The following is a 12,133-nucleotide window of genomic DNA, read 5'->3' on the forward strand; positions in this document are numbered from 1 at the left end:
AGACCGATTTTGCGTTTTGCAGAGCCTGCAAAAGTCAGAGCCAGAGCCAGAGCGAAGGTATGCAAACTCATTGCAAAGATTGGCGTCAATGTCTTTATCCGTTCGGGAGGTATTGCAGAAAAACCGGAGAGAGGGGTTCTGCATAGCCCCCCCCCCCCCGGCAAGTGCGGGTTAATGCTATTATATACCATTCTTACGCCATTTTATGCAATGTTGCTGTCATTCATAGTCATGACCGATGTGTCAACCTATCACGTTACAGTGAATAACAAACATATTTGTTCGCAGATTCGAGCAATCTTCTGGCCCTCAATGAGCCCGGACCTGAACCCTATTGAGAACGTTTGGTCTCTGACTTTGCTGGCTATTTCGGAGCATGAGTGACCTTATCAAGTTAAAAGGAAGTCAGGGGAAGGTCATTGGCCCTTTTTTGACCCTGGTGACCGTTCTTGACTTCAACTATAATGGGGTACATAGGTGTCCTACTCCTAACTTCAACTTTTTATTTTATTCAGGACGTCTAAGAGAGTATATGAAGCATTGTGATGCAAAGCATGAAATGGATTGATTACATCAGCTTCAGACAGGTATCATATTACAGGTACATATTAGGTCGTGTAACAGTCAATGGTTATATTATGCTGCGTACCCATATATGGAAAATCCTTCCAAAAATGGAAGGTTTCCAAAAATGTAAGATTTGACCACAGTCTCCCCGACTGATCTGACCTTTGAGTGGTATTAATCGATCAACAATTGCATGATGCATACGTTGAAGGGGTAATGAGTTCATATTGATGTGTTTACATTTCTTTCTCTGAAAAACACGTAATAATAGGGGACTTTTGACGATTTTTTGCCATTTGACTTTTATCTCTTTGGCTTTTTGTCGATTTGACTTTTTACTTTTGACTGTTTACATTTTCACTTTTATTCATTTTGACTTTTTGTAGTTTAACTTTTATCTGTTTTGACTTTTCCGTATTTGACTTCTTGCTTTTGACTTATATCCGTTTTGACTTTTTCACGTTTGACTTTTCTCCTTTTTGACTTTTTGCCATTTTGACTTTTTGCTCTTTTGACTTTTTAGTTTTGACTTTTTGACGTTTTGACTTTTATACATGTTGACTTTCTTCCATTTGACTTTTATCCGTTTTGACTTTTTGCATTTGACTTTTTGTCTGTTGACTTTTTGTCTTTTGACTTTTTGTCATTTGGCTTTTTGTCCGGTTACCACTAGCGGTTACCCTTGAGACTGAAGTCGTCTCGCTTGAGACTAAAGTCGCCCTACTCAAGCCCAATGACGCCCCTCCAGTGCGTCCGGCGCGCTTCTGAAGATCACAGTTGTCCTTATCCGAGGTCGCTGGCGCCCCTCAAAAGTCATTGGCGCACATCTAAACGGAGATTACAGCTGCCCCATCTTAAGATCGATGGCAACCCTCTGAAACCAATGGCGCCCTGCTAAAGTACCCGGCGTCCCTCTGAAAATCACATTCGCCCCATCCTCCGAGACAACACCCCTTGAGACTACAGTCGCCCCACCCAAGCTCAAGGCGCCCCTCCAGAGCCTCCGGCGCCCTGCTGAAGGCAACAGTGGCCCCATCTATGCCCAATGGCGCCCCTCAACGCCGTTCTAAAGATCACAGTCGCCCCATCATTTCGCGGAGGACGTTTATCTGTAATACCTGTTGGCTCAGACCTGCTCGAGATTAGTTTAACCGGCATCGTGTTCCATTCTTTGAGACAGACGAGTCAAATGAACTAGAATTTGACATTAAAAGGGTATTTGACCTAAGGTGAAGGTCATCTTAGCTGTTTGTTGGTACACCTGTTCATAATCTTTTCTACAATGTGAAAAATTCAGATCAGGGTTGTTCAAATCAGGTCACCAGGGCACGTCAAGTGACCTTACCTAAAAAAAATTGTTAAAGGCTCGCTTTAGCTTTACCGCCTGAACGATCACTTTTGAAACTTTCAGAGATTGATAAGACTAACAATATGCATAAAATGTTTATCTCGGATTTTGATTTCTGTGACCTAAGGTCAGGTCAATTTTGCGACCTCTCCATTTTAAGTCAGTGGAAGAAAAGTGAAATGCGCCTCTTTTGGATGAATGTCGTTCAAAACCCTCTAAAACATCGGTTAATAGGTAAACATAACACACTGAATCGGAAAAATGCACCTGTGACCCTTCTATGTGCCCCTGTGCCCATGAGTTCATCTCAGGTCATGAACGGTCACCAGCAGTTTTTTTTTGCTATAACTTTTGATGAGACGTGCTAAAGTTGTGAAAACACGTCAGATGTGGTCAGCTCGACGTTACAGATCGACTGATATGCAGCATGACCCTTTCCGGTCAGGTCAGGACCTTGACCTGAGGTCAAATTTTCAAAATAATCTTTCAAGGTCAAGGTATAGTTCATTCGACGCGTCTCGACGGGAGGAACACGATACAGGCAAAATAGATATCGTCACTGTCTTGAGCCAAACGTTATTGCAGAAAAATGTTTTTCATAAAATTGCTATTTTTGGAGTTTTTGCCCTCTGGAGGCTAAACCGTTGACCTGAGATTAAATCTGAGAGCAAGACTTAGAAAGGTCTGTAAAAGGGCTATCGAATGCGCTTTTCCGCGGCGCTGTGCTCTATTGGTTCCTGAGTAAGCCATTGGCAGTTTCCAAAATTGTTGAAATGGACTAAATTTGACCTTTGATGACCCCTGGTGACCTGACCATTGACCTGACCTAAAAATTGAACTGAGTCTTTCCGTCATTATTTTTGACGCTCTTTTGATTGTCCCTCACCGCGTGTCACTACGTGGCCCCGGAGCCGAGTTAGAGGGGGACGTGAAAACGCCCCCCCAGCACGGCACGGAAAACACAGGCCACCAGCACGGCGCGGTTTAACTAATAGGTAATGAAGAGGTCGCAAAATTGACCTGCCCCTCAATGTAGATATTTGGCCTGGGGATTACGCAAGGCGAATGTTCGGTGAGATCAGCAAGTTTCTATGGCGTTTATTCAAAGTCGATCATGCACACTCACATCATCAAAAGTCGTCTTCTATGCTACGTCGGCCGAAGACATCATTAACCTTCGTGTCACTATATGGGAGAGTCTCACGCCTCACCCATCTGGCACTCATGCAGTCATGCATGTCCGTCCACCTTCGCGCACTAGACATCAAATTGTAAAGGTGATTTGTGGAGAAAAAATCCAGGACGTATGTAAGCGTTCGGTCGCCTCTGACTGCAGCCGCTGCTGGTTGAGTTGGGATCTCATGGTGGATCTAATGGTCTTAAATGTTCAAGTCTTTCCTTGATCCCAATTTAGGCAATTAGTCGCAGCGTGAATCCTATGTACGTGCGGTCTGAGATTCTAAGCAAGGCCACCCCGGTCGACCACAGGCTGCAGTCCACAGGTCACTTTGGATCAGTGAGTGAACCTATATTTTTTTTTGCAAAGAATACAGATTGTGCCTATCGATCAACGTATATTTACCATTTCGAATTTGCATGGGTGCGTATGTTGAGAATAAAATGTCCGTAGCCTGAGCTCGTTTCCTATATCGTGCTAAATATGCACAAAGATAAAAACACCGGGCTGCAAATTGCATTAATTGGATTTTATGAAAAAACGGCGAAACCTGGTTCTTATACTCGTATTTTGCAACACCTAGTAAATCATGCATAAATTATGTGACGTTACATTTTAGACTGACCCCCTGTCACTAGCTCACAATGGCGCCCCTCTCAAGGGAAAAAGTCGCCCCCTCGAGCACCATGGCCACCCCGCTTTCGATGGTTTCTGGCTACGCCACTGACTGTAACAGTTATACCCTTGTAACCGGAGTTTGCTGTGTGACAGCTTTTCGAACGTCTTCGACCAGCTGGTTTTTTAGCAGCCGGCTTTCGTCACAGTCTGTGGATTGTGGAAGCCATGCATTTACAGACGGCCGGCGCATAGCCTTCCGAGCGTTTTCCTACTGTGGGCGCCAACAAAAACTGGCCGTCTGCGCGGCGTGGCATTTCACCCATGTCGCTCGGGCACGGCGCCGTTGAAAGTGGACCGAAGTCGCCGCGCCCACTCGCCAACTATATAACGAATGCAGGTCATGAGGCGGCTAGCAGTGGAAGTGCCAGTGCCGGACATGCAGGCTGTGTACAAGGTAAGGGCCCAGCGCGGCGATGGGGAGAAGAGGGTCGTGCCGGTCGCTGAGAAAGACGTCTGATGGGGCTGTGACTGACCGCCGACTGACCCCCCGACTGACCGACGACTGACGGACCGACGTGGCCCCTCAGGTGCTGCTCCTGTCGCCGCTGGCGCTGTGCGCCGCCCGACCCGACTCTCGGCAGCTGAGTCACGCCGGCGGCGACCTCCAGGCCGCCGCCAGCGCCATCGGACCCACTAACGTCTACGTCGGAAAGAGCTATCCTGTCGGCCATGGAAGCGGATATGGCGGAAGCGGGTACGGCGGCGGGCACGGAGGCGGGTACGGAGGTGGTTTCGAGTTTGGCGGCAGTAGCGGCGGTTACGGCCTCCGCTCGGGTGGCGGCTACGGCCTGGGCGACCAGGTGTACAGCGGCGGTATTCACGCCGGCGCCAGTTCCGGCTACACGCACGTCCTGCAGGTGGACGACTACGAGGGCTACGGCGGCGGCGGCGGCGGCCACAGCGGCCACTACCTGTACGGTGACCCGCGCCAGGGCTTCTTCAAGCAGGGTGAAAAGCACCGTGGTAAGGGCCGCGGAGGCAGGCGGGGCAAAAAGAACGGCGGCGACGTGCATGTGATCTACATCAACGGCGCAGGCAAAGGCGGCCACGGTGGAGGCCACGGCGGCGGATACGACTATGGCTATAGCCACGGCCACGTCAGCTCTCACTACGGCAGCCCTCACAAAAGCATCGGCCCGGCCGACCTCATCAAGTGGGCGTATGTGGGACGCGGCAAACACTGACGCGAGTCGCTCCTAGCCGCCGCCGACTGACTTATGCTCGCGCAAAGGCGGTCACCGCTTCCAGCCAGCAGCTCCGCCACCAGCTCAACCGACCACCACTGGACCACTCATGCCTGGCATCCTTCTGCCACTGTTGCTGGCTCCTACGCATGCTACAGTCATACGAATTTTGTTTCGCCGTAGTTATGTTACAACATTGCAAAATTAAACGCTACGTCACCAGAGTTTCGCTACATCTCGCAAGATTTGCATATAAGCCACCTTTATTCGGCCTCGTCTTTCGGGTCATGACTAACTAATCTCCCAGTCCCGCCCCCGCCCGAGCGGCTGCCGTGCGACCTGCTGCCATTCACTCCGTGTGTATCCTGTAGGCTGCGCCCCTCCAGCTGCGTGTCGTGTCCGTGTCCTGTCTAGCTGCGTGCCGTGTGCGTGTCCCCCCCCCCCGTCCTGCACCCGTGCGTGTTCTAATAGTCATAGGCTGCCAGTCCCATATGTCCGTGCAAGAAGACTGCATTTCTTGGTGTTTGTGTACTTAAGTAAGCCAAGTTAGTTTAAGTGTTGTGTGTCGTCTGCTTTTTCTCTTTGTTTTGCCGATTCCGGAACAGTTTCTTTTATGAACGCTTGTTTATGATACTCAACAACATTTACGACTTTCTTATCAGTAATTCGCTCTAATTAGGATATCCAGTACTTAAGAAATAAAAATATATCCATGTCATCTTTCTAAATCTCTCATTCGCTTTGCCCTTATTCTGTTTAAGTTGTGCACTTTCTACAGTGTCTAGCTGTAAACTGCCAGTATTAAATTTCTCAAGAAACCCTTTATTTTTGGAATACGGTGAAAAATTGTCCATACCCATGAAGATGCTATCAATGTATTTTTATCTGATGAACACCCTAGTTTTCCTTTACTTCAACACTTCATAAAATGAATGTGGCCTGAAATGGAACTCGCACATTAGTGTCTTAACGCCAGAAATTAGCCGTTTCCATAAACGTTCCTATAGAAGCGTGCCTCAACACCACTGATGCACCTGAGCTACGCCTATGTTCTGTGGACAACTGCCAGATGTCCATCTGACTGATCGGCTGTCATCACTTTCAACATTGATGTGGCCGGTGAATATTGCACCCACGGACATTCATATGTTCTCTCCGTCTCCGATACGAGTAATGGAATAAGTTTTTTATCAGTTTAATTTGGCTCCAATGATTATCATTATTTTTACTGTTATTTCTATTAGGTATTACTATTATTATAATTGTCATTACCATTATTATTATTATTATCATCATTTCAATTATCCCTAGTGTAAACCATTGCAAATGGACTTTGTCTTTCATTTTAAGTAATGCTGAACACTAACAATCAATTTAGGTACAACATACATTTGAATGTTTATTTGTTTTTTTATGCACCTATATTAAATGGTTACTAATAAAAAGTCTTACCTGATGGATGTTATGTTCTTGAGATAAAAAACTAAAAATTTAGAAAATTTGCCCTACATTGCGTCCCATGAGACTTTTCCACCATAGAAGTCCCATGAGTACACTTTTTAGTATAAATTTTGTCCGAACCTTTTGAATAGGATTGGCACATGCCTGTCCCGTAGCTCAGTTGGAAGAGCATGGGACTCCCGGTAGTGAGAACCCGGGTTCGAGACGCTCCGGCGCTCGATATTTGAGACTCCTAACGGGGATGGTCTGCGGTTGGTGGGAGCAGCCGCAGCCAGTTGAAGTCAGTTGAGTGCGACAGGCCGTGTCCGGCTTTGAAGGACACGCTAAACGTTGGGCATCTAAATTCTCCCGTTACCCGGAATTGCGCGATCGGACGGTAGGGGTCGGGGTCTACGCAACAAGCTCTGCTTAGCGTGGGCTTCGGCTCTGTCAATCCATCCATTCAAACATTCGAGCTAAATTTATTTTTAAAAAAGTGGACAGAGTCCCCGCTAAGCTGAGCTTGTTGTGTTAGCCCTGCCTTCTACCCTCAATTCGCGTAATTCCTGGTCTATGGCAGAACATAGAGTCCGAAGTTTGACGTGCGGACATAGCCGCGCCTGGCCGGTCCCCTCGCTGACTTCGGCTGGCTGCGGCCTGCCACCAATCGCAATCATACCTACCCATCATGAGCCCCAAACATCGAACGCCCGTCCCGCTTCAAACCCGGTCTTTCACAACTGGGACGTGTGCTCTCACCACACAGAGTCCGATGCTCTTTCCTGGTCCCATAGCTCAGCCAGTCAAATATTTATATTATTATAGCTCAGTTAGATCAAATATTTTAGTTCAAACATTTTGATAATATAACATGAACAAAGGCTATTTGTTATAACAATGATCGCTATAACTACAATGCCCAGTACAGCACTTAATCGAAGTTGCATTTATAATTTTATTAGCTCACTGTATCTCTCTAAATTTTGCTCAAATCTACAATTTGAGCAATTCACCTTCATAAAACAGAATGCTTTGAAAACAGGTAATTCAAAGAAGCATACTTGGACCCAATAATTTTCCTTTTGAGCTTCTTTCTAGAGTTCATTAGGTTATTATGCATGGAAATGTGGGGTAATTTGAGCAGTGGGATAAGATTACCAGCGTCTTTTTCTCGCCTTCTATAGCCCAAGTATTAACCGTTTTTACTATGCAAGTGGGTGACAATACTCACAACCATCACCACAGAATTGGTTGGAATAAATGAAAGTAGTCATGGCTGTATTGCAAAAAAAAAACGCCTTCACCTCATGAAAGCTAATGGTCGTGATTTAAGCAATGTATTTTTAATCAAAACATTAATTAAAAGCAAAATATGTTGGCATCTTTCTGGCTGTGCATTCTCTGTATCTCTTCCAGAGTGTTGACTGTTGAGCCGTTAATTCTTTCTGAAAGCATTCTGTTTTATGTAGAGTATAGTTACGTGAATTTAGCCGTAGGTGTGGCAAGATGAGCCATTCTCTACTGCACATATCTGCCTGTACAATGCCTAAATTTGATATATGCCTGAAACCTCATTATTTACCACGTACTTGTTGGAAAGTTAGTCTCGTCCAAGTTCTCAGTCTGATATGATATTGTTGTCTCAAACTTCTATCATACATCGCATATTGGGGTAAAATCCACGATTCTCTTAATACCAGAGCATGGACGTCCGGAAAACACGCGTTGTCATTCGTTTAGAATCGGCCTTAAAATGTTTCTTTTCAGAACCAATCAATCAATTTGTTCCGTCAGGTAGTTTGACCAGCTTTGCCCCGCTCATAGAGTAAGTTCATGAATTTTTCACATTGTTATTAACCTTCATTTACATAGTAAACTTCTCTAAAGATAATGCAACGTTTTTTGGGGAGTAGATGAGTGTAAGGGTGTAACCTGCTATTGTTTGGTATATAACTGCGTTGAGTTGCATTGTTGCGTTGTTGGCGAACATTTACTTTGGAAATGATAGGCAAACAACGGAAATCAATGCGTTTTTTTGTTTTTGTTTTCGTTTTTCTTTATCAGGAATAATATCTTCTTTTTGTCGTTTTCGTCACGGCCAATTTCATTTATGGTTAGCTGGGCGCTCTCATAAAAGGTCAATAGTTAATGCCTTTGCCTGTTATGTGTTTGTACTTCCTTATATGCCCATTGCCCACTGTTTCATATATTTCATTTTTTAGCTTCACGTTACTTAAGTGCTGTTATAGACAGCAAGCCATACAATTTGTAAAATCACCAAAAGCAAAGTCAGAATTCCTTATCTTGCAAGTTCCTAAAATTCAGTTGTTACAATCCTCAGCCTCCCCGTAGTGCTCTAGTAGCCTCAGAAGACTTGGTATAGTATACAGCTCTAGCGAGACATGCAGCGACCTTGCACTGCACTGCTGGCATGCACTGCTTTAACGTTGTCTTGGTGTGCTTATGATATGCAGAGGGCAATGCAGCTGTCCCGTGTTCTCTGTCGATACGTGCTGCTGTTTGGAAATTGTCGTCAAATCTATCTTCCAAAGACTATAATAGTCTAGACTATAATAATTAAGACTTATAATCTAGCTAGTATTATTCAAATAAATGGACTACACTGATTTCAATCAAGAAGTCTCTTCTTCCTTCAAAATTTCAGCAAACTAGCAAAATTTCCTGGATTTGCCGATGTCTTATCCTCTCATTGAGGTAGCCGTCCTTCGGTACACGACTATACCAAACATCATACATGTGCATGGATCCATTCATATACCAAACATCATACATGCGCATGGATCCGAGTGATGGATCTATGATCCCACCAGATCTGGCATGAACATTTATCATGAATCTATGATCTGAGTGGATCCCACCATGCACAACATTTAAAACCAGGTTTCTGAGTGGTTCTATGTCGATAAGTGTCACACAACTATGGATTGGGAGCATTCACATAAAATCACTAAAACAGAACGTTAAAAGATAAACTCGGGTCCATGATCCCTACGGATCTCTCGATAAATTAAAAATATGGATATATGATCTCGTCGGATCCGAGATCAGGATTCGTAAGGACAGATCCCAGATCCATTTTCTCGGATCCAGGCACATGTCTGCCAAACATGGCAGCGTTACGAGCCAAATGGCTACGTGAGATAAAACATTGTGTACTTTGTCTTGCAAGTTTTTTTCATTCAATCTTTTTTTGTGGTGAGTTTCGATTTCCAGTATTAACCAGCGCCACACTCCCTCGACCTCCCTTCCACTCGAATCATCTGCCAAAGATGATTTTATTTCGCCAATGTTATTGTGATTCTGGCATCATTTAGGCGTTCCGCCATTTACATTCGTATCTTCTTTAGTGTAACCATCTCAAGGCCTTTGTTGCCACACAATAGCCGTTTTCACAACGGGCTATCTGGCGAATGCACCTAATTCTCACCAAAGCTGCACCAAATCTCTTTGATAACAAATATCTTCATATAATGAGTTTATTTCACGGTTTTAATGGATGACAATGTCTGATGATATGGCAAGGCAAGTATGTAATTAAGCAATTAGTGCAACCTAGCTGATAGCTACTAAGAAATACACTGAACCTGATTTGAACCAAATTCTCACCAAATATGCACCTAATCTACACCAAATGTGTACCAGATGGCCGTCGTGAAAACGGCTAAGGCCACTCCAATGCCGCGAAGATGAGATCAATTACGTGATATCGAAATCACCCTATCTCTCTTTGAATTGAGATAGTTTCTGAATGTTTTGTGCGTGCTGCTTCATTAATTCGCCACAATGTGATTATATGTGTCTAACTATGACTTGTTCCCATGCATATATCACTCCGTCTTCTCCATATCTTGCCGCTTCAACAAGCTCTGCGCTTGGGTGATTGTTTCTCACTTGCCGATAACTTAGGCTGCTGTTACTATGTCGTGTTTGTGGTCGGGAAGGCGGTCATATGCGTTGTTTCCTAATGAATTCGCTAAAAAATGTACATGTTTCTCTGGAGAACCGTTGTTCGTTATAATAGAGTTTCTTCAGCAATCTGACAGCAGCTGCGCCGACAATTGGACTGACAGCGGCCTCCACTGGCTTATGGTCATCAATGGAGTTAAGTATAGACAATTACTACCCTTACCCGAGACTCGCTACTTTTCACCACGCTTTCGGCGCTGAGGCTTGCTTGCGCGTTATCAAGAATTTGGCTCGAAAGTCAAAATACTGGCCTCGAAATGAATTAAGCAGTGTTCATTGTCAACCCAAGCCCGAGCCTCCCCCCTCAACTTGTTTGCGTCCCCAGGTGTCCCCTAGCTGACCCTGCCGCGCGCTGCACGGTTGCCCCTGCCGCTGGGCACATCGCACGGCCGCACAAAGCAGCTCTTTGCAGTCTATCGTCCATTGCACACCTGTCTCGTCCAACCTCTGCTTTTTTGACAAGCTGTGAGAGTAGGGTAGCTGTGGCTGCTGTCAGTGCTGCACTGACCGTGACCCCGGCTGACCGGGCCGGACGTGTTTAGGGTAGCTGTGGCTGCTGTCAGTGCTGCACTGACCGTGACCCCGGCTGACCGGGCCGGACGTGTTGCAGCTGATGGCGCTGGCGGCGCTCGCCGTCAGATCTTCTGCCGAGGGCGGATACGGCCACGGGCACGGGCACCGCGGCCCGGCGCGCGTCGTCATCCACAAGCAGGCGTACGAGCAGCCGATCCGGTCCGTGTACCACGTGCCGGTGCAGCACTACACCACCACGCCGGTGGTCTACACGGAGCCCTACTACGACCACTACGGCCACAAACGCTACGCTGAGAAGGTGCGCTACGAGCAGCGGGTGCACCACACGCTGCAGCCCATCACCCTGCACCAGAAGATCAAACATGACGTCGTCACCGTCCTGCTGCCCAAGAAGCGCGCCTACGGCGGCCACGGCGGCCACGGTGGCGGGTACGGCTACAGCAGCTACGGGTACGGCGGCTCCGGGTACGGCGGCGGGGTGTACTACGGCCCGGGCGCCGGGTTCGGCCACTGAGCGCGGCAGCGGGCCGCCGACCGGCCCATCCCACCACTGAGCACTGAGCAGCGCACCAGCAGCCTGCCCTCTTTGTGTGACGTGGGAGCTAGGCATCTGGATGTGCCAATTACAGCAAAGTTACGAAGACGTGCTTTGGTGCTGCAACACCGTTGGCATGGCATGAGTTGCGCGATGTTATTGCAGTCGAGACGGCGTAGTCTGCTATGATCCGATTTCTATAATTTATTGTGCTTTATGGATCATGTAAAGCTATGCATGTCAAAATTTGCACTCAACATTGGACGTGCTGGTCTCGAAGCTTTCAGCATTGCTGATCAATGACAATGGCATGCTCATCGTTAGCAGCTTATGGTGTTAATGATATTGTCAGTGCTAACGTTTTATACTGTTAAGTATGCATAATTATATAACATGTTATGGCTTTCATACAAATACATGCAGTTGGTGCAGATGAACCTTTTAAGATGCCAATCCGACATATGAAAACTCCTCTCCTCTTCAGGCCTGTGCCTGCCTCACCGCCCGGCGCCCGGCCCCGCCCCGACGTCTAGGGCTTTGACGCCTAGGTATTCATCAGGACCCCACACCGGTCCATGATGGCTCCAAACTGACACCTGAGGCTCCTGCACCGACTTTTGATGGACCCACCGGCCTCTGATAGCCGCCACGCAGGTCTCAAAAGACAATGTCGATTGTCGATA

At 46.6% G+C, this 12,133-nt stretch overlaps 1 protein-coding gene across 4 annotated transcripts in view; it reads left to right on the forward strand.

Annotated features, from left to right (window-relative positions):
• The window catches only part of LOC122388179 (glycine-rich cell wall structural protein 1.8-like), a 30,726-nt gene extending 18,843 nt beyond the window's left edge, over positions 1-11,883 (forward strand). For 2 of the 4 annotated variants that reach the window (XM_043379035.1, XM_043379036.1), the window contains exon 2: positions 10,992-11,883. In XM_043379035.1, coding sequence (XP_043234970.1) covers positions 10,995-11,429 — 435 coding nt within the window. In that variant the 5' untranslated portion in view covers positions 10,992-10,994 and the 3' untranslated portion in view covers positions 11,430-11,883. Of the gene's footprint in view, positions 1-4,121; positions 4,165-4,297; positions 10,399-10,991 lie in introns of those variants that run through there. The other 2 variants (XM_043379034.1, XM_043379033.1) reach the window with 2 other exon arrangements.
• The last annotated feature ends 250 nt before the right edge of the window (positions 11,884-12,133 follow it).

Source organism: Amphibalanus amphitrite, unplaced genomic scaffold (genome assembly GCF_019059575.1).
Source record: "Amphibalanus amphitrite isolate SeventyFive unplaced genomic scaffold, NRLGWU_Aamphi_draft 000312F_arrow, whole genome shotgun sequence".
Lineage (NCBI taxonomy): Eukaryota > Metazoa > Arthropoda > Thecostraca > Balanomorpha > Balanidae > Amphibalanus > Amphibalanus amphitrite.